Below are 27253 nucleotides of genomic sequence, written 5' to 3'. Positions count from 1 at the left end.
AACCACTATGGAAATCAGTGTGGAGATTCCTCAGAAAACTAGGATTGGAGATACCATTCAACCTAGCTATTCCCCTTCTGGATGTCTTTTCAAAAGAATTAAAAATGCCATACCACAGTGATGTATGTGCACCATATTTATAGCATCAAAAGTTTAAAATAAATCTTGGAAGCAACTTAAATGGCCATGGACTGAGGGATGGATAAAAAAGATGTGGTATTTTTATAAAATGGAGTACTACTCAGCCATAAAGAATGATAAACCTGTATCTTTTATAGGTAAATCGATGTACTTTGACAACATACTCAGTGAAATAAATAAAACACACGTGTAAACATCATATTGTTTCATTAGTGTGACAAGCTGAAAGAAAAATATGATATGTATATTTACATAAAAATAGCTAAGATAGTTATACTACTGATTTCTCTGAGTTCACTGAAGAGAAAGATTTATGCTAGTATTGTTCAGACAACTGAATGCAGATGTCTTGTGCTCTGGGTGAATGATTTGGGGATGACAATACCCAATGTATGTATGATTGTTATGCCCTGAATGATGTGCTTTGAAATTTTATTATAGTTTTTCTTCTATTTTCTTTCTTTTTATAATTGAATAAAATGGATTTGAAAAGAATAAATAAGTTGCAGGCCACAGGTTGGTATATGTGTCTCTCTAGGTCTTGAGCAAGATCCTGCTGGCCACTCCAAACTTCTAGCTACACACTCTGGGGGCTGGTTTTTTTTTATTCTTATTTTTTTTTAATTTGCAAAAGCTATCTCTGGCTCCCTATGGTCAGAATTAAAGGCCTTGCTCGACTTCCCACTGGCAACCTCTGCCTTAGCCCTCCATATGTCCTAGGCTTTAGCCCCACTCATTGTCTCTTCTGAGGCTGAGCTGCACCGTGTTCATGCCACCCTTCCTCCTTCTCCTCCTCTCTCCTGGCAAACGCAGATGAGTCCATCAGCATGTAGCTAAAATGTTGCTGGCATAATCCAGTGCTCCCTGGGATGCCCACAGCATTGGTCACAGAATCAGGCCATGAGATGCATCTGGGGACATCTCTCCTGCTAGACTGAGAGGTTTGAGAGCAGAGGCAGATAGAGCTTGTCTCTGTGTTCCCAAGGCTGGATCTCAGCAGCATCAGGAATATGGGGGCCCAGAGATGAATGGAGTGTGTAGGCAAGGGCATGATGGGTGACTGAGGGGGTGCATTATGAATGGGTGGAAAAACAGGTTGATGATTGTTCAAATGTTCTCACCTGTCCCATCTGCTTTCTGGTCTCTCCCTCCAATCCTCTCACATACAAAGCATCTCTAAGGGTCCAAAAGGGAATTCCATCTTTTAAAAAATCAGTTTTATAGATTGTACCTTGGGCTGTATCGGGTCTTGACCTAGATCTCTAATCTCCTAAATGAGTGTATGACGAAGGCTTAAAAAAATGAGACAAATGGTATGATTTTAGGGCTCTAGGATGTCAAAACCCTTTAGCTGAGCTCAAGACTCTGAGGACTAAGACAAAGACTTCTCTGGACTGCTCATTTTTATTAGTTCCAACAAAGGGCAGGGAAACTGAGGAAAGTGCAGACAATGAGCAGGACCTTGGGGGTCACTTCAAGGATGTCTCCAAGTAATGAATCATGTCAATTTAGTAGAACCGTCTTATCATGAAGTCATGGGAGCAGTGAGACTGTAGTAGTAATTCCTGCAGCTGTAGTCCTTATCTACTTAATTGATGTTTGAGCCAAGTTTCTGTAACTGTGGCCTTAGCTTGCCCTTTGAGATATCTCTGGCCTCACAGGTCACTGCAGACCTCAGCCAGGACCAGTGATTCATAGAGGTTCACTTACTATGAATCACCTCCTGTCGCCAGGCAAGGGGCCTAGGCCTAGGACAGACTCACAGATAAACACAGAAAGCCAATTAGTTATTTTAAATCCTGCTTAGAGCCGCTTTGTAGTGGTCTCCAATAGGGCTGGTCCTGGGTTCTGCCCAGCATGAAAGAAAGAGGGTGGGGGGAGAGAGAGAGACAGGGAGAGAAACAGACAGACAGAGACAGAGAGACAGACTAACCAGGGCACAGACAAATTCCTCAGAAAAAGGGCTCAGCAGAGCACAAGCTCCAATGTGCCAGAAGGGCATCTACTTGCCAAGGAGACTGGAGCTGAGGAGGAAGGTGTCACTCCCACCTCTGGCTGCCTTTGAGCAGCTAGGTACTGAGGATTTGGAATTCCCCCCTCCCCAACAGAGATCCTTTGGCCACACTGCCTAAATTGCACCACTCACAAGGCACCCCCTCAGCCACCCATCACACCTGCACACTCCATTCATCCCTGTGCCTCCATTTGTGGACCCATATTATTGATGCTGCTGGGGATCCAGCCTTGGGAGCACAGAGATGAACTCTATCTGTCCCTGCCCTCAAGCCTCTCAGTCTAGCAGGAGAGATTTCCCCAGAAGCATCTCATGGCCTGATTCTGTGGGCATCCCAGAAAGCACTGGATTATGCCAGCCTCCAGCGAAACAATGCCTTTTTGACTGCCTCTGCCACAAACATGTTTCCCCATTCTGGGAGTCATTGGCTTTTTTAAAAAATTCAGGGTCTTGAATGTAGTTCAGGCTCACCTTGAAGCTACTATGTAACACAGGTTGGTGTCAAAGTCACAGTGATTTTCCTGCCTCAACCTCCTGAGGGCTAGGATTATAGGCATGTAGAACCACATCCCGCTTATTGGCATTTTAACATGAATTACCTTTCCATCTGTAGTGGCTAAGAGATATGGAGCAACTTTGTAGCCTACAACTCTAAACCTCCAGCACAAGCCTGTAACCCCAGCTATTTGGGAGGCTGAGGCAGAAGAATCTCAAGTTTAAGCTCAGCCTGGGCAACTTAGTGACTCTGCAAGATCCATCTCAGAATAAAAAATAAAAAAGGTTAGGGATGTAGCTCAGTGTGAAGGCCTTGGGTTCTATACCTGGTACTGAAAAAGGGCAAAAAAAACCCCCCAAAAAACAAAAAACAAAAACAAAAAAACACCAAACAAACTGAAAACCTCCAAATAGAGGACAGAAAAGGACTAAGTCTGCAAGTGGTTTTCCTGAAAGATTTAATGGTGGCCTCTTACAGTACTTTCACCCACTCTCTTCTTTTCTTCCTTTCCTCTTCTTTTTATTTATTTTTCATGATGCTAGGGATGGGCCTGATACTTGCTAGGTAAGTGCTTTCCCATAGAGTTCCACTCTCATGCCCTCTAATTTTAGGCAGGATTTTGAGCTTGTGATTTTCTTGCTTTGGCCTCTCCAAATGCTGGGATTACAGCCATTGTGCCCTGCTTCCATGTCTTTTTGATGACATACTTCATCTTGTTCACTGCATGTGGTTCTGTTGGGTTTGGTTTTCGTTTTTTCAGTACTGATGATTGAACCCAGGAGGTACTAAGCCACATACATCCCTAGCCCTTTTTATTTTTTATTTTTTGAGATGAGGTCTTCCTACATTGCTCAGGTTAGCTTTGTACTTTCAAGTTTCCCACCTCAGCCTCCTGAGTAGCTGAGATCACAGGTATATATCTCCAGGCTTGGCTTGTGCATAGTTCCTGTGGGGTTAGATTAGCCTGGCCAACCAGAGCAAAGTGTCATCCTGAGTGTAGACTCCAGAAGCAGTGTATGACCCAAGCCAGACAGTGCAAGCTGCTACTGGCACTGAAAGGACACAGTAGTTTCTCTATAGTTTAGGGCTTCTTGCTCTTCACTGGGAGGGGATGCTGAGGCCCAGGCAGAAAGAGGAGGTGCTATACTTATTGGTGCACAGACATCTCTCACTGGCAGGCAATTCCCTTCTACTCATACTGGCTGGAATCGTGTTTCTTCCCTTTGCAACATACATTTCCCAGAGGATGCCTCTGCCTTCCTGCCCTCTCAGCCCAGATGGACGATCTTCCCACTCTTCACATTGGTCAGTGCATGCCAGTGGCATAGGCAGGATTCTTGACTGGAAGGGACCTCCCTCGGGTCACAGAATGCAACCCCTGAGGTTTAAACGTAGACCCTTTTCTCTGAGCCACATCCCTCACCCTTTATTTTGAGAGGGGTCTCATTAAGTTGCTAAATTGTCCAGGCTGTGCTCAAAACTGTCGTCCTCCTGCCTCAGCCTCCCACAAGCTGAGATTACAGGCTTGCACTACCAATACTGCATCATGGTTTCTCCTCCTCCTCCTCTTCTTCTCCTTCTTCCTTCCCCTTCCTCCCCTTCCTCCTCCTCCTCTTCTCCTTCTCCCTTCCTACTCCTCCTCCTCCTCTTCCTCTTCCTCATCTTCTTCTTCTTCTTTTGCTTCCATTCTTATCTGGTGGACTTCTCTGCAAGAGCAGAGTCTGGGCTGAGGGAGCTCCCGCTGCTAGTCAGGCATTATCTTCTGGTCCCCAAAAGTGGCCACATAGGTCCTCAGCAGAGCAGCAGCTCAAAGTGCCTCTCGTGTAGAGAAGAGATCCAAGGCCCTGAGAACTGACTCCACCCTGAGCACCCCATAGATACCTGTTGGCAATTCCCTTTGCCTTACATTCTTTCCCATTGTCTTCTGGGCCCCACGATCCTCTGTATGGCAACATGGGTTTCCAGAGAGAGTAAGCCAGGCATACACTCCTGGTCAGCGTGTTGTCCCTCATCCATCACTCACAGTAAATCTGTTGTGTGTCATCTCTAGAGGTGGCATAGCTGGGCCCTCCTATGCCAGCATCTGCAGAGAGTCCTAAGCAGCCTTTCACAGATACCTGCCATTAGCTGGCCATGGTGACACATGTCTAACCCTAGTGCTTGGGAAGGCTGAGGCAGGAGGATCACAAGATTGAGGCCAGCCAGGACAACTCAGTGACTTAGCAAGACCCCCCACTATTTCAAAATAAAAAATAGAAAAAAGGCTGGGGATGTCACTCAGTGCAAAGGCCGTGTTTAATCCCCAGTATTGCAAAACAAATATCAAATAGAAAACAAACATCAAACAAATAGAAAAATGAAACAAAAGACAAAAAACCTATCGCTAGCTGAATGTGCTTGTGCAAGCACAGGAGGATCACTTCCCCAGGAGTCTGAAGCAGCCTTACAACATAGCAAAAACCTACCTTGACAGCAGCAATGACAACTGATCTATCATTGAAGTTCCACAAAGCACAGACCTACTAGCTAATAGCTGCTGTATATTGATAAGTATTGGGTCGGCAATTTGAAGAGCTTCAGGTCTGTTGTCTTATCTCCATCACCGATGGCAGGAGCCATAATTATATCCACGTACTGATAAAGAAGCTGAGGGATGGCAGTTGAAATAACTTGAAAATAGAACTCTTCGCACAGGTGTTCCCACATCATGCCCCAGGATGGCAAGAGGGCATTTCAGCACTGCCACTGGTCAGGATGGTGGTAATGGAGGCTGACTCTGTTTGGAGGTGTGCCACGGCCCTAGAGGCAAGGCAGAGTCCAGGACAGCCTGGGTTTAGCACTATCTCCTAGTTCTAGTCCCTGAGAATCACTTCAGGAAGACCCTGTCCTCTCTGTTGGAGACCTCAGGTGTACTGTGAGCTGGTTGATGCAGGGCATCATTATCATACAAATATATATCAAACACATTAAGGAATTTACTTGGAGGTGAGTGCAGAGGCACAAAACTATAATGCTAGGCCTTGGGAGGCTGAGGTAGGATTCAGTGTTTGAGGTCAGGCTGGACTTCATAGCAAAATCCTGTCTCAAAAAAATCCAAAAAACAAGAGAATAATTTTATTTGCTAGTGGTATGGCTCAGTTGGTAGACTGCATGCTTAGCATTCACCCCGATCCTGATTTTAATTACTAGTATCAAATATCACTTCACATCTATATCAAGTTCTACTGAAATAGTTAATGGCAGAAAAATTGCCATGAAGTGAATTGTTGAGAATAGTCTGAAAGGGTAGACTTTGAAGAAAATGGCCAGTGAAGCTGTTAATGATAAAAAAGTAAGAAGCAGCTGCTATGCTTGGATAACACGTAATTCAGTGCACACATTTAACAAACATGTTAAACTACAACAAGCACCACTGAAGATTAACAGTAACATTATTTTTGATTTCAAATGTACTTGACTTTCATTATAATTATGCCTAAAGTATTATAAACAGCTCATTACCCCCCCATTTGTCATAGATGATTTGTTTTGGGGGTTTGAGGCACGGTCTCACTATATAATCCAGGTTGGCCTTGAACTCACAGAAATCCTTCTGCCTCAGCCTCCTTGGTGAAGGGATCACAGATGCACATCACACACAACCTGTCACAGATGTTTGAGTTTATTGTTAAGACCACACTCTAGGACTATTTTAGTCTTTGAGTTTTTAAAATTTTATTGATACATTTTAGATATGCATGATCACATTCATTATAGAGAATTTATACATGTACATAATATGTCTTTTCTTTTGTTCCTATTTTCTACCCTCTCTTCATCTCCTTATTTACAAAAGTTTTCTTTCTATTTTCCTGTCTATTCTCTTTTGGGGGGGGGGTTCTTTTTGAGACAGGGTCTTGCTATGCAATTCAGGCTGGCTCTGAGCTCACCTTGTAGCCTAGGCTGGTCTCAAACTTGAAACAATCTTCTTGCGTTAGCCTCCCTAATGCTAAGATTACAGGCATGCACCACTACACTCAGCTCTCTTTCTATTCTTTTTTCTTCTCTTTTTTCCTTTATGCCTCCACTTTCCCTGTTCCCCTTCTCATTTGAACATTTTATTCCCATTTCCCAATATCTCTTGGGACCATTTTAGCCTTTAAAATTGTGCATGTGGTGGTTGTTTGCTTTTGTCTGTTTTTTGTCAGGTGTTGAGGCACAAGAATTGCCATGAGTTCGAGACCAGCCTGGGGTACATAGTGAGTTCAAGGCTGAACTATATAGTCACACCCTGTCTCAAAAAACCAATTTTTTTTAACAATAGCAAAGTTTTATTACAGGTAGGAAAACAAAAAACAGGTTCCAAAGAGCAGATTTGGGTCAAGTAAAAGTAGGGAAAGAGTGAACAGCTGCCAGTCTTTAACATTGTTGTAATTTCTGTATGCACTTAGGTTTTTATTAAATGTAATTCAGGGTAAGTCTTGGCTCTGGAGTAGCACTAAACAGCAGTATGCATCTGTTCTCATTGTGTCTGAGACGTGAACCAAGTAATGTCTGCCGACTGTGAAACTAACATTGCCAGGAAGAGTCCTACACAGATATAATCTCCATTTCTTCAGCATTCAGAAATGAAAGATATTAATGCATTAATGGTAATATAGTTCTGGTTTAAGTTTAAAGATGTTTTCAGGATGTGCATGGATGCTGACAATTTAGTAAGATTTAGACAACTGTTCAAATATGTAATGTTGAGCTTAGGTTTTTAAAAAGCTGGCAAACTAGGTTTTGTCATTTGCCTTTTCTATTTATTTATATATTTATGAGATAGGGCCTTGCTATTCAGATCATGGCCTTATACTCACTACGTCATCTAGGCTGGCCTTTAACTAATGTGATCTTCCTATCTTGGTTTCCCAAATGCTGGGATTGTAGGCATTAGCCACCATAACCAGCTTTTTTTTTTTTGTCTTTTTCCTTTTTATCGATACTGGGGATCGAACTCACAACTGCCTGCTTGCAAGGCAGGTGCTTATGCTCAGGGGATTGTAGGCATTAGCCACCATAACCAGCTTCTTTTTTTTTTGTCTTTTTCCTTTTTATCAATACCGGGGATCGAACTCACAACTGCCTGCTTGCAAGGCAGGTGCTTATGCCGCTGAGCTAAATCCCCAGGCCCCTGTTGTTTGCTTTTTTAAAAAAGAAAATCAATGTGACTGCATTTGGTGGGGAAAAAATCAGACATACACAGGCAACCAGGGATATTGAAATAAACTTGCTATATTAATATTTGGTGGAATCATCTTTTAGTACAAGGTAGGAATCAGTTAAGTGTTCTATAGGACAAAATTCATTTGCAGTTTGAACTTTTTAAAGACTGGGCCTTGATATGTTGCCCACGGTGGCCCTGAACCCCTTAGCTCAAAGGATCCTTCTGCCTCAGCATCCACAGTAACAATATTACCAGGACAGGCCTAATTTCATTTGCATTTTTGTGGATGGCAATTATCAGCCTTGCACTGGGTAATTTCTGTCTCTACAGTTTCAAAGTGGCCCAGTTCCCAAAGGTGCTACTTGAGCTTGAATCTCCCCTCAACATCCAGCTCTTCAAAGGTAAAGGAAGTCTAGAGATGAAGTAGAAAGCCGACATAGCCAGAAAGATGCACAAGTCCTAAGCTGGAGAAACAGCCATTGACTAGCGCAGTCTCATACACTGGAAGACTTGAGAAAATTTTTCAGTGGATAGAATGATTTCCAGCTCTTGTGACCCAAACCGGATGTGGTCTAGCAGAACCCTAAAGCCTATCTGGTTTATAAGGGGCTGCCCATGAATGTGCAAGTGTGAGTGAAAAAGTGCACACATGTGCCCGAGTCTGGGTATCCAGATGTTTGCACATTGCTAGCCCATCACTCAATATTTTTAAAGTACGTATGGGTGGGCACGCATGCGCACACACAGAGGACTACAATAAAAACTAGTTGTAATATATAATTATTATTATATATTACAGAAAATTGGAATGCAGTAATAAAGGGGCTTTTTATTTATTTTTAAATATTTGTGACATGACCTTGCTATGTAGTACAGGCTGGCCTTGAACTCACCATGTAAAGCCTAGGCTTCCTTGAATTTGCTGTAATCTTGCCTTAGCTTCCAGAATGCTGGGATTACAACCATGCACCACCATGCCTGGCTAAAGGGGTTTTAAAATTAGAACATCAAATTAGAAGATCACCCAAATTGTTGGGGAATGAATATTTCAACATGCCTGTAACAGTCTTATAATATAAAGTGTCTTGCCATAGTAGAAAATTGTATACTGCTTCTGATTTTTTAAATCCAATGTCTGGGAATAAAGCTAAATTTTAGTTATATCAGTGAAAATAAAGGTGAAATGTTTTCTTCAAGTTCATGGTTACCCCTGACATCTATCAGGTGAAGGACCTACTTTATGGGGAAATCATAGAGTCAGAATATATAGCTTTATGAGGTAAGACCTTGCACAGCTCAAGAAAATTTCACCACAGCACAACAGACTTCTGTGTTATTTCCTTCCTTGTTCTCCTCATGTAGTACTACAGTTTAGATCTAAAATGGCCCTCAAAGCCTCATGTGTTTGGTAAGTTATGAACTACGATGGATGGCACTATAGCTGACTTGCTATTAGGATATGAGGTCTGGTCAGAAGAGGAAGGTCATTGGGAATGTGACCCAAAGAGTGCATCTCCTTCCATGGCTGCCAACAGGTAGGCAGCCTTTTTCAGTAACAGGCCCTTCAGCAAAGCCATTTCTGCCCTGGAGCCATATAACTATAGGCAAACCTCTAATGTCAAGCATTGAATTCCAGGAACAAGAAGTGACTAAGGCAGATTTTGGTACAAGTGGGATACTGCTGTGATGCTACCTGGCCATGTGACTTAGAAGCCTTTGTAACTGGTTCTTGAGGGAAGGGGTATTTGAAAAGGTTTGGAGACGTAGCTAGAAAAGCCCAAGTATTGTAAGCCAAGCTTCAAGGGAGATTGTGGTCAGAGTTCATAAGCCAGAATGGTGAAAGGCAGAAGCCATCAAGACCAAGCTCAGGAGATTTTAGTTGGGAACAAGAATTCTATTGGCAATTGGGCTCCAGGCCATGTGCTTTACACTCTGGTAGAATTTTTGTCTACATTCTGTTCATATCCTGAGACTTAGTGGGGCAGTGAAATAAAAGATATTGGATTACTAAATTACGGGGAGAGAATTTCAAAGCAGACCAATGTTGAGCCTGAGGCATAGGTATTGTTGGCAGCCTTTACCCAGATATATACTGAGAATCAAGAGCAAATGGAACATCCCAGTGACTTTAAATGTTTTAAGTTTCACCAAAAAGGAAGCTCTTGTAAAGTTGAGGCCTGTAAAGTTTTGGACAAGGAAAGCTTGGTTGCTAAAAAGATTAACATTATAAAGAAGCCAAATACTTTACATTAGGACAATAGGAAAGATGCCTTGAAGGCACCACAGAAATCTGCAAAACCCCACCCCTCTGAGGCTAAAATGTGTTGGAGAAGAGAACCTCAGGGCACCATGCGGGAGAAGGGCTACCTAGGGAATTGGTTCCCTAGGGTTTAGTTCACAGTGCTCAGCCATTGAGGCTTTTGCAACAATGATATAAAGGGCCCAGCTACTGTGCGAGCTGGTGGGAGACCTTGGCATCATCTACATAGTGCTTGTTTTACAGGCAAATATACTATAAGACTTATGAGGTCTAGAAAGCTTCCACCCGGAGTTCAGAAGACCTGGGAGGTCAGTGCATGAAACTGAGAGTGAAACTGGAGGTGCAATAGACTCCAGGAAGTTACAGATGCCAGGAACAATGGAACATCAACTGAGGAATGCTACAGGCAGTAAGCAAAACTACCTCCAGAGAGAAGCCATTGGGGTTCAAATGGCAAAGCCACAGGGGTAGGGCCACTCAAGCAATTTGGAGTTTACATCTTGCCATAACTTGGCCCAAGTATTGAACATGGAGCTATAGCACTTAGTGCTGGGTTTCAGTCTTGTTTTGGTTCAGTTCCTTTTTCTCTTCCTATTCCTCCCTTTTGAAATATTCATCTTGTGGTATTGTATGTTAACTTTCTTTTGCTCATAGCTACAAGTTGCTTTGAGTCTCAGAGGAAATTTTGCACTTGAACATTTCAGCAATGCTGGAAATGTTACAAACATAATCACCCACGCCATTCTCATCCCTTTCTTCCCTGGAGCCAGTCAACTATGGAATAAAAAAATGTGAGCCAAAGTAAACCTCCTTCTTTAAGTCGTAGGTGTTGGGCACCATTTCCTAATGATGAGAAAGTGACTGAGACATGGGCATGTTGCAGAATCCCATTCATGGCTTGTCTGTGTAGGCCTGCTGATATCTGAGGACAAGTTCATCAACTCAAGCTGTTTTTCTTGAAAGGCAGCAGTTTCTGAGTTGTCAGCTTGCCAGTTAACTGAAAGACAAAGAAAAAGAAGGTTTTAAACAAACTTGCAAGCCCTCAGGGGTTGGGGGTATGCAGCTCAATAGTAGAGTGTTTGCCTATCAAATGCAAGGATTTAAGTTTGATACTAGCACCCTCCCCCACAAAAAAATCTACTTTCTTTTTATTATAATCATTGTTCACTAAGCTTGAACAATTTTTGATTTCTCTCTTTTACTGCAAACAAAAACATACAGAAAAATGCATAAAACATAGGGGCTCAATTGATTAACTGTAAGCTGTTATTTTGTTTAAGTGTAGGATGTTTACTCTCACTGTTGTTGTTCTCCACTATAAACAGACCATGATTTAATGGGGGTACTACAAAGAGTACTGCTCTAGCCATTCTAGTAGTCTATCATTTTCTCTTTTCCGCTGCTGGGGATACAACCCTGGGTCTCATACATGTTAGGCGTGTAACCCACTACTGAGCAGTATCTGTCATTTCTCTAGTACCTATTTCTTAGGGATGGAATTTCTTAGGAATGGAATTGGCAGCTTTAATAGAAAATTGGCAGCCAGGCATGATGGAATACATCTGCAATCTCGGCCTCTGGGAGGCTGAGGCAGGAGGATCAATGCAAGTTCGAGACCAGCCTGGGCTACATTGTGAGTTCAAAGCCAGCTTGAACTACACAGTGAGATCCTGTCTCAAACACACACACACACACACACACACACACACACACACACAGGTTTCCATAGTGATGGTACTATTATATGCTCCCAGCAGCATGGATCAAGTTTGTAATTAATTATCCTTCCAAATGTTTAGTATTGTCAATCTTTTTAAATGGGCTGGAACTTTTTGTCTTCTTTTGAAACAGGGTCTCACCATGCAGTTTGGGCTTGCCTTGAGCTCAGTCTGTAGCCCAGGCTGGTCTACAACTTGCAACAATCCTCTTGCCTCACCCTCCTGAGTGCTGGGATTACAGTCATGTGCCACCATGCTGGGCTTGGACTGGAACTTGTGATCTTCTTGCCTCAGCCTCCTGGAGTGCTGGTATTATAGGAAATTGCCACTGTGCCCAGCTGTGATTTTGTTAATGTTTCTTTTTAAAGAGAAAGCTTAGTCAGAATAACCTGATAGGGCACTGTCAAAAAAAATGGACATCCTTTAACATTTGGGAGTTACCAAACTCTGCTATGGATCAATCATGACTCATGTTTCACCTCTGGAACTCTTCTGTATCCTCTGCACTGTTTCAAGTTTCTGCTTAAACATTACCTAGGGAGAGCCTTCCACAACAGCCTTTTCAAAACTGCTAACAGCTATATCTACCTATAATTCCTAATTCTCTTCATTCTGTTTTACTTTCTCTATTTTTCATATCCCACATTACTTTTACATATTATACATACAATCATGCATCATTTAAAAAAGGGACACATTGCGGGAAAAATCATCCTTGATGATTTTTGGCATAGTGCAAATATCATACAGTATACTTACATTGAGGTGGCTATGAGATCACTAGGTGATATAATATTATGGGACCACTGGTGTGTATGCAGTCCACTATTGACAAAAACATCATTACATAGTACGCATAAATGTGAAATACAAGCTATATAGTATGTTTGTGCATACATAGACTGCTTTTCTTTCTACGATAGTGGGGATTGAACCCAGGGGCTCATACATGCTAAGCAAGCATGCTACATACTGAACTACAACACCAGTCCTTTTTTTTTATGTTCAGAAAGAATCTTGCTAAATTGGCCAGCAATCCCCCTGCCTCAGCTTCTGAGTAGCTGGATTATAGACATTGCAACACTGTGCCCGCTCAGAGTTTTATTTGTTACTCCTTTCCCAAATTAGTAACTCTATAAGGATTGCAACATTTGTCTGTTTTGTTCCTTGCTATACCTCCAATCATAGAACAATGCATAGCTTACAGTATGTTCTCAACAGCTATTTCCTGAATGCCTCAAAATGGAATATGTAAAAGCTTCGAGCAGTTCCTAGCAGACAGCAAGAATGTCTAGTAAATCTCCATTGAGTGTAATCTTATTAGCTGATGCAACATTTAAAAGGTGAAACTGTGTCAGATATGGTGATATAAGCCTGTAGTCCCAGCTATTTTGGAGGCTGAGGCATGTAAGTACTTAAACCCAGGAGTTTGAGATCAACCTGAGCAACATAGCAAGGCCTATCTCAAAAAGAAAAAAAAAAGTTCACTTTTATAGAGTTTTTTCTTAGAGATGTTGTTATGGTTTTTGACTAGATGTTGCCCTAAAACCATGTGTAGTCATTGGGGTAGGTTTCCAGAGTTTGTGATTGATTCACAGTCTAATGATGGGATTATGGGTGTTAGTGCTACACCCAAGTGGGTATGGTTGACATACAGTATAAGGGACAAGAAAGAGTCTTTTCTTGGGTTCTTCCTTTTTTTGGCTTTTGTTGTTTTGCTGTCTTCTGCCTCCATGAACTGTTGCCTTCTGCCACATGCCACTCTGCCTTGGAGCCAGTAAATTATGGATTGAAACCTCTACAAACTGTGAGCTAAATAAACCTTTCCTTTCTTTTTTTCTTTTATTGGTACCAGGGATTGAACTCATGATCGCCTGCTTGCAAGGAAGGTGCTTATGCTGCTGAGCTAAATCCCTAGCCCCAAAACTTTCCTTTCTTAATTTTGGGCATCAGATGTTTTGTCCCAGCAAGGAGAGAAAGGTAACCAAGACAGAATTTGGTACCAGTGAAGTGGGGTCATTGCTGTGATTATACCTGACCATGTGATTCAAAAGCCTTTGGGATTGGCTTGTGAGAAGAGTTTGGAAAGGTTTGGAGATGTCATCTGTAAGAGTAAAGCTGGAACGTGTTAGGCTGTTCTGTATGGGAGATTCTGGTCAGAGATCAGAAGACCAGAAAGTTGTAGAAATCCTGCTTGAAAAGAACAGGTTCAGGAGGTTTTTCCTGGGTAAAAGGACTGCATTTGTTGTTGGAGTACAGATGCTGTGTTTTATGGCTTGGCAAAAAGTTTGTCTACATTTTGATCATGCCCAGAGATTTTGCCATACCCTACGATTAAGAGAAGTAGACTAATTAATATAGCAGAAGAAATTTCTAGGCAGTCTAATGTTGAGGTGGTGGCATGGCTACTGTTGGGGCTAATTTCTTTTGAGAATCAAAAGCAAAGAGCCAAACAGAATAATTTAAAATGTTGTTCTGAGTTTGGCCAGAATGGAAGCCCAAGTCTGTGGACTGCAAAAATAGAGCTGAAGGGATCTCAACTGATGAGAAGGAACAGGAGAGTATAAAAGATGGTCTGAGGGCATCACAAGAAGCAGCATGTCTCCACCCTTTGCAGCCTCAAAATTGCAAAAGTAAAAGACTAGGCTTTGAGGAGAAAGGTGTAGAGTATCATGTTCCACAATGGTGGCAGTCACATTATATTCTAGAATGGGGTGGTGGCTGAACCACATTCCAAAATGGTAACAGCTGCACCAGGCTCTAGAATGGTAGCAGCTTACAGAAATTGTTTTTCAGATTCAGGTTCAGAGTGCTCAGCAATCAAGAAATTTGACCCCTACAGCCAAGATAGAAGAAAGCCTGTTTCTTCTGGGAGCAGAACTTGGCATCATCCATAATGCACTGGTTTTAGGCACATGCAAAATGCAAGCGTTATGAGGTTAAGGAGGCTTCCACCTAGATTTCAGAAGGACTGGGAGGCAAAGCAGTGTGCCAGACAGGGCAGCATGTGAAGCTGTGAGGGTGAAGCTAAAGATGCAGTGGAGATCCCACAAGTTTAGAAAAGCCAGGAGCATGGATCATCTAAGGAAACCTGCAAGGAGGGAGCAAAGCCAGCCTAAGAGGGAAGCTGTGGGAGCTACAACCACCACAAGTACCGTAGGGGTGGAGGCACTCAAGCCTTCTGGAGCTCACAATCAGACTGCTTCAGATGCTGGACATAGAACTCTAGGACTTAAATGTTTTCCCTGCTGGATTTTGGATTTCCTTTAGTCCCTTTCCTTTGTATCTTCCTGTTTTACCCTTTGGAATAGTAATGTTTATCTTGTGCCATTGAATGTCAAGGGTTTAACTTTGTTTTCATTTGTACAGGAGCTTATAGCTAACAGTTTGTCTTATATCTTAGAGGAGACTTGGGATTTGGATTTTTTCAGCAATGCTGAAACTGTTAGGATTTTGGCAATTCTTGGAGATGGATGACATGCCTTTTACATAAAGGGTGTACATGAATCTTTGAGGGGCCAGGGTTGGAATTTTATGGTTTGTGTCTAGATGTCCCTCCAAAAGCCTCATGTGGTCATGGTGGGGGGTGGTGGTGGTGGTCCTTTTGAAGGCAGCAGAGCCTAGCATTTGTGATTGGTTTGCTGTCTAGCGCTGGATGGGTAGTTTGAGTGCTGTACCCACCAGGGGCAGGTAGCTGACATACAATATAAGAGAAAAAAGGAGGCATGCTTTTGCCCTTTTGGTACTTGTTGCTTGTAGCTGCCATGAACAGTTGCCTCCTAGCTATGCTACCCTGTCTTGGAACCAGCTGAGCATTGATTGAAACCTCCAAAAACTGTAAGCTAAATAAACCTTTTCTTCCTTCATTTTGGGCATCAGGTATTATGTTTCAGCAATGAGAGAAAAGTAACCAAGACAGATGCCCTTCATTCCAACCCTTAGGTAAAAGACAAACTTACCTTAATGTGTTAAGGTGTACAGTTCGGTTTGTTGTGTTTTACCTATCCAAGGAAAAGAAAAGGGTTTCAGATATTTGGCTAAATTTTTCTTTCCATTCATCACACTTAAGTCAACCTATTGATTTTTACAGATTTTGGGAGGCATGAAAAAAGGGACCATGGGATTCAGGGTAGAAAGAGGCACACTGGGAAGGGGTCAATGTGGGCTCAGAGCCACTTTTCCAGACCTCAGGGGCCAGCAGGGTGTGGTGTTAAGGGGAGGTCAGTGGTTGAGATGGTACATCCACTCTGCTGATGGGGCAGTCCTGAGGACGGGTCTCCTTGGCCAGCTGCCCCTTCTTCTTCAATGTACAGGCCTCCTGGTATGGAGGTGAGATGGGGGGCTGTGTGGGTGGAGTATACTTGTACTCGGAGCCATCTTGTAACTGAAGAAACACAAGAGGCAGGAGACTATGAGGCCCTGGAAACTAGGAAAGCCTCCCCACCCATTGGCAGGGCACTCACGTCCAGTGGGTAACTGCGGTCTGAATCATAGGCGCTCAGGTCCCCACAGGTCACAAAAGGCACAATAATGCGGGTGGGGCCATCCAGTTGGTTGAAATCTGAGTCTTAGGAAAAGGCAGGGAAAAGACTGAGGACAGGACCAGTCATGACTCAGGCCACAGTATGGGTACCTAGTCCTCCCAACATATCTACGAGCCAACCTCCCCTCAGCAACTTTCCTTCAGGTCATCTCCTCATTGGGAAACCCTCCACCAACCCCTTCTGACACCCCTGTTCTGATTTCTCCCAGTACTCATATCCATTTTACATTCTATTATACACAGACTGGACCTTCTCCCTCATAGGGCAAAAGTCTGACGTGGATGACTCTTTCACTTTGGGACATACAGTACAACTCATTGTCTTCCTCAGGTATGACTGAGTGGCTTCCTAAGACAGAAGTCCCTTAGTCAAATGCAGTTTTTGTGGTGTGGGGCTGAGGTTGCCTCAAGATATCCAGTGTATGCGGTGGGAGATAGAACCCCAGGGACGGCCCTTAACTGTGGCTCTCACCGTATGAGTGGTCCAGCAGAGGCTTGGTCAGGTCTGCAACGAAGCCCTCAGGAGGGTCATAACCCCGACAGACAGCAAAGGCCTCTGTGGGGGGGATGCATGTTGAAGACTACCGCATCCATCTTGTGCAGGTCACACTTCCAAGCATCCCTTTGCCTCCCCAGCCTCTACCCTACTGACCGATGCTGGAGTTCCGGCTGCTCCTAGGCTTAGCGCAAAGCACACTGGAGAAGAAGACACGTAGTTGGCTGTAGAGCAGAGTCACATCCCGGCCTCGGAATATCTGCAGGGTGAAGAGGCTGAGATGGAGGGACGAGGGTGGCCCCCAGGAACCACTCTCTCCATTCTATTAGGTTCCCTAGTACTTACCTTGGCCACAAAGCAACCCCCTGGCTTCAAGACGTGAGTAGCAATGTTCAGAGCCTGTGGGCAGGACAGACGGCTGAGGCTGAAGTGGAGATAGGCAGGAGGGGTTTGAAGGAAGGCAGGGATGGCCAAGGTTACTCACGGCTAGGAGGAGCTGGGCCTGCATGTACTCATCAACATCATGGAGGCCAGTGACTGCAGCGAGAGGAACAGCATTAGAGGCCCCACTGGGCTCTATATATCTTCTTGCACCAGAGATGAGATGACTAAAACAGCATTCTCAGGCTTTTACTAAGGTTCTGGGTACAAATTACTACCTGCCAATTGGATACATGCTCAGAGCTCCTGACCCTTAGGAAGTAAGTCATTTTAATTCTAAAATAACTTCACATATAAGCAACAACAGATGGTCACTCTGAGCTCAGTTGGCAGACCATACCCTACAGCTTTAACAAGTTCAAATCCAAACTCTTGGACCTCTTGTCCAAACTGCTCCTTGACTGTCTCACCTGGGCCTTCTAGATATTCTGGCCCAAACTTTAGTTCCCTTTGACACCGTTCTCCTAATACCTACATTCCAGATATCAGCAAATTTCAAGTTGCAGACATTAGCAAATCTTGGCAGCTCTATTTCAAAAGGTGTCCTCAATCAGTCCTCCCCATTTCTGCCACTTCTTACTCACCTGACTACTGCAGGGACCTCCTCCTCCCAGGACCCCTGCTTTTGGCCCTGCCTTTCCACCACTTGAGCAACCTGAAGGAGGGATCCTGCCACAACCCAAGCCATGCAGTCTTCTGCCTATAACCCTCTCCTGGTGTTGCCCAAACAATTATCTTACCAAAAAAGGGGCAAAATAGGGGCTGGGACAAGTCACACAGCACAACGCCTGCCTGACAAGCACAAGGTCATGAGTTTGGTCCTCAGAAGCCAAAAAAAAAAAAAAAAAAGCAACATCTTTACCATGGCACTGTCACCTCCCCCTACTTTTCTGCCTATTGGAGACTGGGCCTTTGTGCTGAGCTAAACTACATTCCCAGTGTTTATGCTTCTGTTGCACAGGCTGACCTTAAATTGTGATCTTCTGCCTCCAGAGCAGCTGGGATTACAGGCATCTGTCACATACCTGGCTTTATCACTTTTAAACTTGTCACTTAGCTCAGCTGTTTATTTTCTTTCTTTTTTTCTCTGGTTTGAGATGGTCTTGCTATGTAGCCCAGGTTGGCCTCAAACTCAACTCTCAGTGATCCTCTTACCTCGGCCTCCCAAGTGTTGGGATTATAAGCATGTGCCACTATGTCTGGATCAACTGTTTATTTCCTTTTCCATTGGCTCCCACTGGAACATCAGCTGCGTGAAGTTAGAGACCAGGGTAATTCTATGTACCAATGCTTTCCCAACAAAACAAGTGTTCAGCAAATTTTTTTCCTGGTACTGGGGACTGAACTTAAGGTCTCTACACAGAGCTTATATCCCAGGTTTTCATTTTTTATTTTGGGCCAGGGTCTTGCTAAGTTGCCCAGGCTGTGCTTGAACTTACAATCCTCTTACCTCAACCTCCTAGAATGCTAGATCAAATGTGTTACAAACAAAGAACTAAAAAGTATGAATAGTAAGAGGGAATTGGATAGGTGCAGAGAGATGAGAAGGAAGGGTGGACAAAAAGAACAAAACTCAAAGGGAAGACTAGGAGCAGCGTTCAAGGGCAGAACCCTTGCCTCACAAGTGTGAGGTCCTAGGTTGATCCTTAGCATCGAAAAAATAAAAAACCCAACAGGGGTGAGGACAGGGGAGAAGACAGAGGCAGAAGCAGGAAGTCGAGGAAGCTAGGTATGTGTATGACGGGGGGAAGCTGTGACCAGAGGAAAGAGACAGAAAGTCAACCAAGGTGGGACACACAGAGGACATGCATATCACCTCCCCCTGCCCATTTCATTTACCATCGGGAGCCCCGTCACACACCACTAGGTCTGCATGGCAGCCCTCAAAGTGCTGGATGATTTCCTTGGCAGTGGAAAGCTACAGAGAGAGGGGGTAGGGTAAGTGACCCAGTGTGGCCCACTAGTGCCCAAGTCCAACTGGCCCTGGTACTCCCAAGTGAGCCAAGTCTTCAGGCTATGCTAGTCTAAGTAAGACTGGGTTCATCTCTGGGACGTGGCTTCATCACTTTTTGTGGTCTCTCTGCAATGATGACCTGTTGGCTCTGTTTCTGTGCTACTAATCTTTTTTAAGGGGAGGATAGATGTGGAGACAGGGTCTTACTATGTGGCTCAGGCTGGGCTAGAACTCACAATTCTCCTACCTCAGCCTCCTGAGTTCTGGGATTATAGGTATGTGCCACTATGGTGAGTTATATGATCTCTGATCCTGCCTGTGATCCAGGGATAGAACCCAGGGCCTCTTGCAGGCCAAGCAGGTGCTCTACTATGCCATACCCAATTTCTCTCTATTCCTTCTAAGCTCTCTCTTCTGTTTTACCCACCCACACACCACAACACCTGCAGTCACACTCTCACCTGGGTGATGTCTCCTTGAATCTGTATCACACCTGGTAGGGGAGCCATAGCCTGCAAATCCACAGCTACCACATGGCCAGGCCCCTGGCCCCTGTAGACAATGTGGCCCATGTCAGCCCTATTTTACTCACAGCCCCTCCCTCATCCAGGCTGCCCCTCTCACCCACTCCCTCCACCCCACTTACCCAATCTTCTGACTCAGCACCTGGCTCCAGCTGCCTGGAGCTGCACACAGGTCAACCGCCCGGGTCACACCTAAGCACACAAGGAAAATGTACTGGTCAGTTGTAACCACCTCTACAATTCCTCATCCCTCTCTGCTGGGGAGCGTCCATGCCTATCCATTGTTGAGTGCTCACTCTTCTTTGAGATTCAGTCATTTTCTTGCTTGTCTCCCCACCCTAGAGACTGTCCAAGTCAGCCTGCCTGCCACAGGGAGCTCTGGCGACCTAGCCCACCCATGTCCACCCCAACCTCTGGGTGTTTGACCCGCCTTAGGACCTTGGAAGAGGTGGAATTCCTCGTCGAGCTGTAGCAGTTTGAAGGCGCTGCGGGCCCGCCAGCCATTCTCCTTGGCCAGGCGATAGTAGACATCCCGCTTATCCTTTGACGTTCGTCCCATCTCACACTGCCCACCTGCTGATTAGCTGATGCCACCTGTATCAGTAACAAGGTGAACAGGCCACCAGTTTACCTGTTCATGGCAGAGAGAACCATGTACACCCAAGACCAAGCTCATGTGACCAACATGACAGCTCACTCAGCACAAGACCAGAGTCCACAGCTCAGGGTTCCTGTCACTGAGTTCTTAGGCTCCATCACTTGACTCTCAGATCCACAAACTCAATGCTTTCCTGACAGATGAACCATAACTGACCTTGTCTACCTGTCACTGTCACTGACATTCCACTTAGTAACCTGTGACTTTACCTACCTCACACCTTTTACCATCTCACTGACCATCTTGGCAGTTGCCTCCATTGTCCCTAGATTCATAGAGCCTTATCAGCCCCCAATAATCCTTGCTTTTTACTTCCATTACCCTAACACTACCTCCCACTCTCTTAATCTGTTTACCTATACTGTACTTCATCAATTCCTTGAGTGATTAGGCCCTCTGCAGTTATTACTATGTGTTTAATCGTAATTAATGGTTAGAGCATTGATAGTGATAGAGCTTTCAATGACACAAACACCTCACTGCCGCATATGTGCTATAGGTTCACCACTTCTGGTCTAGAATATCATTGCATATTAGCTGCCTGTTCTGCTCTGTTACTTTGTAGCCCTCCACTTTAGGCCTCAGATCACACTATTGGTCCCTGGTAGGTTGCCATTAACGTGCATCCAGTTACTCCCTGACACTCACACATCAGCTTCCTGTTCTCCTCTTGCTGCCCATCTGCCCTTCACTCATCACTCAGTCATATATCCCAACAACTATTACTCTTCTTACTCTGTTCTACTACAATATCCCATCAGCCTCTCACTATCTCTTCTTTCATCACTGCCTTCATTAGTCCCTTGATCGTGTCCCCTACCTCTCTATTATTTGCTCCAGTCACTCACCGTTATCATCTTCATTACTATACCCTGCCGCTCTGCATTAACTCGCTGAATAGCATGTCTCCATCAATCCCTCAGGGGTCACGCGCACCCCCGTCCACTCCCCACTATTTTAACCCCTTTCTTAATCAACTAACCAACACACCCTATCTATCCTCAATGGCTCTCGCCAGGTTTATACAACTCTTGCAGTCCACCGACCTTCCATTAACAGACCCTGGCCATGTCCCCAGTGCATCCTCATTGCCTGGGAAACCACAGCTCCACGGGGACCACTACACCCCACTCAGGCGGCTCCAGGGGTTGCCACATACCGCAGCCCCTTGACCTCGCCCCGCATTCTAGTCCCTTTATGTAGATAACCTTTGGGTTTGCAGCCTAGCCGGTACCAGATGTCTGGACTACGCAATTGTAGCACCTAGGACCGACCTCCCTCTAACTCTGCCGGCGGGACAGTACAGCAGTGTCTCCAGACTCGGCCAGAATCTGCGTCTTATGTGCTCCAGGTCCTACCTTAGCTGGCAGGACGAGGAGGGAGGAAACCGGTCTGCCAGCAGCCTGAGCCTTGGCAAGCGCGCCAATCAGCGAGAAATGGCAGGGCTTCGGTTAGTGTTCCTAGCTGACTCGGATGCCTGCCACACCATGCCTAATGCTCACCGCAGGGGGGGGGGTCAACTCGGCATAGCAGAACCCCAAAGCTCCACGGAGAGCCCTACCGGACCAGAACGTAGCACGTGGATCCAGACAGGTAGTGTCAGCGTTTCTGGGTCACACAACAGCCGCTCCCAGCATGCAACGCTCACGAACAGGGGGCAGAACTTACGTACTATGTGATCGAACATAGCAACGTAAGAGAGATTCTTTGTGCTATTGTTCGGGGCCAAAATCGGCCCTTTTTGGATCTCTCTCTCTCTCTCTCTCTCTCTCTCTCTCTCTCTCTCTCTCGTGTGTGTGTGTGTGTGTGTGTGTGTGTGTGTGTGTGTGTGTATCTATGGACTACATTTCCCAAGATGCAACAGCACGATCCGGCCCACTCTTTTTACTCTTGGCTCCAAGTGAAATTAACACCGAGGGCTTGAATAGCAGAGTGCGTTGATAAAGCCCACAAAAGCTACTCTGATGCAATTTCACATCCCGCTTCCACTAGCTGGTAGCACTCTATTATTTTGACCTCTCAGAATCCTCTCCACCTGGGAAACAGAGACGATACAGAAATTTACAGCATTTTTGAAGGTTAAAAAGGTGTCGTTTAGGAAACTGTTCTATCCTTTCCATTTCTTTTTTCTTTTCTTTTCTTTTTTTTTTTTAAGACAGGATCGCATCTATGTAGCTTACTGGCCTTGAAATCACTATATAGGCCAGGCTAGCTTTGAACTAGGGACAGTTTTCATGACTCAGCCTCCTGAATTCTGGAATTACACACGTGCACCACCACGCCCAGTTTTGACCTATCCTTTCTTAATTCCCATCTACCAAAAATACCGTACACATTGTGACCCAGTGCACAAAATATGATGATGGAAATTTCTTATAGCGTTTACCATGTGTTGGGCACTGTCCTAAATTTTCAGTGGTGTTCTAGTAAATGACTAACCAACTTTTGGCAGGGGCAGGGACTAGTTCCTAACATTTGCCAGCTTCTATGGCTTGCACAGTATTATCTGGTCAGATTTCAGTTTGCTTGTGTATAGTCTCTAAATATGAGATGTAAATATAGTCTCTAAATATGAGTAGTACAGTACGTACTACTCATCCCATACAGATAAAATACTGTAAGGGTAAATGACCTCAAGAGCATAGGGAATGTTTGAAATGCAGTAAAGTAGTTAGGATATGGTGAGTTTTGAGTATTACCTTTAAATTACCTTGGAAGGGTATAGTTTGTTGTTTCTGCTTTTGATTTTGAGACAGTTTTGCTATGTACTTCAGGCTGGACTTGAACTTAATATGTAAGGCTGACCTTGAACTCAGTTCAATCCTCCTGCCTCAACCTTCCCAGTGCTGGCATCACAGATAGGAGCTATCACACCTGGCTAGCATTTCATTTTATTAAATGGTACCAGAAGTTGAACTCAGGACATTGTGCTTGCCAAGCAGGTGCTTTGCCTCAGAGCTATATCCCTAGTCCTGGCATTTCATTTTCAACAATAGTTGTTTATCATCCAATTCACAAAATTCCTGAAAATTGAACAAGTGATTCCTGCAAACCTGTACAAGTTGTCTCTGGTACATCACAGAATTCTTTCATTTTTTTTCACTCGTTTTAGTCTTCACAACAGCCATATGAGTTACTTACCATAATTATCCCCAGTTTACAGTGGAAGGAACTGAGCTAAGGGAGGGTTATATTATAGTGAGCATGTAGACATGTTTGGGCTACGGGTGTAGCTGAGTAGTACAGTGCCTTCCTAGTATGCATAAGGCCATGTAGCATAATAGAAAAGCCATTTAATATGATATAGATAAGATCATATAAAATATAGTGATGTATAATAGTTGCTGTATAGGCTAGGCTTAGCAGCACATGGCTATATTCCCAGCCATTCTAGAGGCTGAGTTAGGAGAATCATAAATTTGAGGCCAGCCTGGGCAATTAATTTAGTGATATATTGTCTCAAAGTAAAATACAGAAAGTACTGTCGATATAGTTGAGCAGTAGAGTGTTTGCCTAGCATGTATAAAGGTCTGGGATCAAACCCTAACACCAAAAAAAAGTTAGTACAAAAATTACATTGCAAGCCATGCAAGTTGGAGACCAGCCTGGACTGCATAGTGAGAACCTGTTTCAAAAAAGAAACCAAAGGTTCAGGGATATAGCTCAGTGGCATATCACCTGCCTGGCATGCACAAGGTCCTGAGTTTGATTCTTAGTACTAAACAAACAAACAAACAAACAAATAAGCAATTGCATTGCAGTAGACAATAAAAATACCATTATATGCAAATGCAAAAAATATAAATGATATATATTTTGTCCATTTTGTATATTGTATAAAACCTACAGTATATTCACATATATAAATGAATATATCAATATAAATAAATATGTTAGCATCTATACACTTACTAAATTATCTGTAATAATATAGATACAGTAGAAGTAGTGGTGCATACCTGTAATCTCAGTACTCTGGGAGGCTGAGACAGGAGGATTGTAGATACAAGGCCAACCTGGGCAATTTAGCAAGACCCTGTCTCAAAAAAAAAAGGGTGCCCAGTATTGCTAAATAAATAAATACTATTAAATAAATAAATATATAAGGTTTTGCCAGGTGGTGATAAAAGCTCTGAAGAATGATAAAATATGATGAGATGCTTCCCCATCCCTTTTTTATTACACCTTACAAAGAAGATGTTTAAGTTTTGGCAAAGCAACTTGCTTCCTCCAGCAGGGCCAGGAGTTTGGGGGACAAGAGCCAGGCTCTGAACTCCCCAGGATCTTCTTGAAGGAGGATATTGACCTCTAGTTCCCACCTGGCACCCCACTGAGAGCAAAGGTGTCTTCCTGTCAGCCTTCTGAAGAGGTCAAGGAGCGTGGAGCTGCCAGATCAGCTCTTTCCCAGAGAGGGACATCTGCACAGCTCCAGGTAAAGGGGTTTGGCTTGAAGGGGCAGACTTAGTCCGGGAAAAAGTTGCTTTGCTGTCTTTAAAGGACCATAAGACACCGGAGTGTTACTCAGTGGGGAACCTACATAAAAGGCCACATTAAAGACTAAAAATTAGGGGGCTGGGGATTTAGCTCTGCGGCATAAGCACTGCCTTGCAAGCAGGCAGTCATGAGTTCAATCCCTGGTACCAGAAAAAATGAAAAAGACCAAAAAAAAAAAAAAAAAAAAAAAAAAGAAGACTAAAAATCATTCATTAAATCCTTTTACAAATATGTAATTAGCAATTATGATGGTCAAGCATTGTTCTAAACATTCTTCCTTCATTATTTCATCGAATATTCTCAGCAACCCTCTGCACTAGCCCTTATGGTGCCCCCAAGGAAGCTGAGGCATGGCATCTCAGTTATTTTTCTTGTCAAGATAAAATACCCAATGTCCAAAGTTACAGGAGGAAAAGTTTATTTGATTAACAGCTTGTCGAGGTTTGAGTCCATAATTGGCTGGCTCCAAGGCAGGTTGGCGTGGCAGAGGGGCAACCATTTATGGCGGACAAACTGTAAGAAAGCTACAAGGGACCTTAACAGCATCTTTCTGCCCCATTTGTATTGTATCCAGGCTGCTGGGATTAGGGCAGTGTCAAACCAATCACTGGACTGATTTGGTAATCACATACCCTTAATCCCAGCATAACACAATCTAGATCCAGCCACCTCCATTCCCCCACCTAAAACTGCATGAGGCTTTGGTGAGGTATCTAGACCCAAACCACAACACACAGGGTGGGGTGGGAACTTGCTCCCGGGCCACATAGCTGCAGAGCTAGGAAAGCCTTTGCTGTGAACTCCTTTGTTATATTGCTCCCACTTCTCAGTGCTCCTGAGCAATGACCTACATTAATGAAAATTAGGAATCTCCTCAGGACAATTGATAAGACCCAAAATTACTGATTTTTTTCCATGCTGGAGATGGAATCCAGGGCCTCATACATGCTAGGCAAGTGCTCCACCAGTGAGCTGCACCCCTAGCCCTTTTTCTTTATTTTGAGACAAGGTCTTACTAAATTACTCAGGCTGGCCTTAAATTCTCATCCTCCTGCTTCAATTTTCTATGTAGCACAACCAGCAAATGACTTTGTTTTTTGAGACAGGTTTTCACTGGGCGGTTAAAGTTGGCTTTGAACTTGCTGTGTAGCATAGGCTGACCTTGAACTCATAAAGATCCTCCTACCTCAACCTCTGAATGCTAGGATTACACAACTGTGTGACAATGCAGTGGGCCAAAAATGACTTTGAACAAGCTGAACTCAAATGTTGCACAAGGGTATGATTTACTGAACCAACAAAACTTTTAAGTGGGGATAGAGATCCTACTCTGATGAACTAACAAGCTTCAAGCCATGATTAAATTTAAAGAACCATAGCTATTCCAAAGTGACTTCAATGAAGTATTACCAATTTATGTTCCCACCAAAAAATGTGCTCCTAAATTCTAGTCAGTATAATGTATTATCAAACATTTTTTAAAGTTTGGCATGTGGATTGAAAGTGGTATTTCATAGTAGCTTGATTCACATCCTACTGAGGGGTGATTTTTTTATGTTAAAAGACATTTATTTGTATTTTCTGAAAACTGTTCATGTTTTGCTTATTTTTTTACTTGAACATTAGTCTTGATGATGTGTTTTCTTTTTTGTTATTGTATTTTTGATGATTTGTTGGAATTATTTCTTTGTTTGATTCAAAATTTTAACTTAAAAAAAATTTAAAGGACACCACCAGGCATGGTGGTGTACTCCTATAATCTCAGCATTTTGGGAGGCTGAGGTAGGAGAATCACAAATTTGAGCCCAGCCCAGTTAGTTAGTGATTTGATGAGACACTGTCTCAAAATAAAAAGTAAAAAAGGGATAGGGTTGTAGCTCAGTGTGAAGGCCCTGAGTTCAATGTCCAGTACCACACACACACACACACACACACACACACACTCTCACTCACACACAAATCTGTCCTGCTGCACATGGTGACACACATCTGTAATCCCAGCTACTTAGGAGGCTAATTTTGGGGCCACAGCGTGGGTAGAGAGAGCCAGCAGATCCAGCTCTGCGTGCTGGGCACCACCACCGGAAACCCCTTTCCTCGGCATGCCCACTGCAGGCAGAGAGAGCCAGCAGATCTGCCTCTGTTTGCTGGGCATTGCTACCAGAAGGCCCTTTCCTCCGTGTGCCCAGCATGGGCAGAAAGAGACAGACAGATCCACCTCTGCCTGTCATGCAGTGCCACCAGAAGGCTACGTCCTGCAGGTGGCCACTGTGGACAGAGAGGACCAGCAGATCTGCCTTCACCTTCAGGGAGCTGCCACCGGAAG

At 44.0% G+C, this 27253-nt stretch overlaps 1 protein-coding gene across 4 annotated transcripts; it reads right to left on the bottom strand.

The window, feature by feature from the left end:
- Positions 1 to 6294: 6294 nt before the first annotated feature.
- Ftsj1 (FtsJ RNA 2'-O-methyltransferase 1) lies at positions 6295 to 22140 on the bottom strand. Of its 4 annotated transcripts, none has more exons than XR_010046527.1 (13): positions 21792 to 22135; positions 20214 to 20369; positions 19898 to 19967; positions 19713 to 19803; positions 19137 to 19215; positions 17341 to 17393; positions 17202 to 17255; positions 17013 to 17115; positions 16833 to 16916; positions 16281 to 16378; positions 16004 to 16201; positions 15777 to 15818; positions 6295 to 11096 (listed from the first exon to the last, which is right to left on the bottom strand). XR_010046527.1 is itself a non-coding variant. In XM_013144319.3 (12 exons), exons 2-10 carry the CDS (start codon positions 20332 to 20334, stop codon positions 16005 to 16007), a joined length of 852 nt encoding a protein of 283 aa, XP_012999773.1. In that variant the 5' UTR covers positions 20335 to 20369; positions 21792 to 22140; the 3' UTR covers positions 6295 to 11096; positions 15777 to 15818; position 16004. The 4 variants fall into 4 exon arrangements, 2 of the variants coding, with proteins under 2 accessions (XP_012999773.1, XP_063101869.1); XR_010046526.1 differs by having other exon boundaries at positions 16281 to 16384; positions 21792 to 22129; XM_013144319.3 differs by lacking the exon at positions 16281 to 16378 and having other exon boundaries at positions 21792 to 22140.
- Between the last annotated feature and the right edge of the window lie 5113 nt (positions 22141 to 27253).

This window comes from Cavia porcellus, unplaced genomic scaffold, assembly GCF_034190915.1.
Source record: "Cavia porcellus strain 051 isolate PalLab524CR breed Dunkin Hartley unplaced genomic scaffold, mCavPor4.1 scaffold_3, whole genome shotgun sequence".
Lineage (NCBI taxonomy): Eukaryota > Metazoa > Chordata > Mammalia > Rodentia > Caviidae > Cavia > Cavia porcellus.
The sequence above is the reverse complement of the archived record's forward strand: the minus strand, read 5'-3'. Positions and strand labels throughout refer to the sequence as shown.

What these genes read in the sequence shown, in the direction of transcription:
- Ftsj1 (XM_063245799.1), bottom strand. Translation starts at nt 20,334, where the DNA reads ATGGGACGAACGTCAAAGGATAAGCGGGATGTCTACTATCGCCTGGCC. An exon ending in GTGCTGAGTCAGAAGATTGG is followed by an intron (nt 19,804 to 19,897) that starts GTAAGTGGGGTG and finishes CATTGTCTACAG; the next exon opens with GGGCCAGGGGCCTGGCCATG. An exon ending in AGGCCCAGCTCCTCCTAGCC is followed by an intron (nt 17,256 to 17,340) that starts GTGAGTAACCTT and finishes TCCTGCCCACAG; the next exon opens with GCTCTGAACATTGCTACTCA.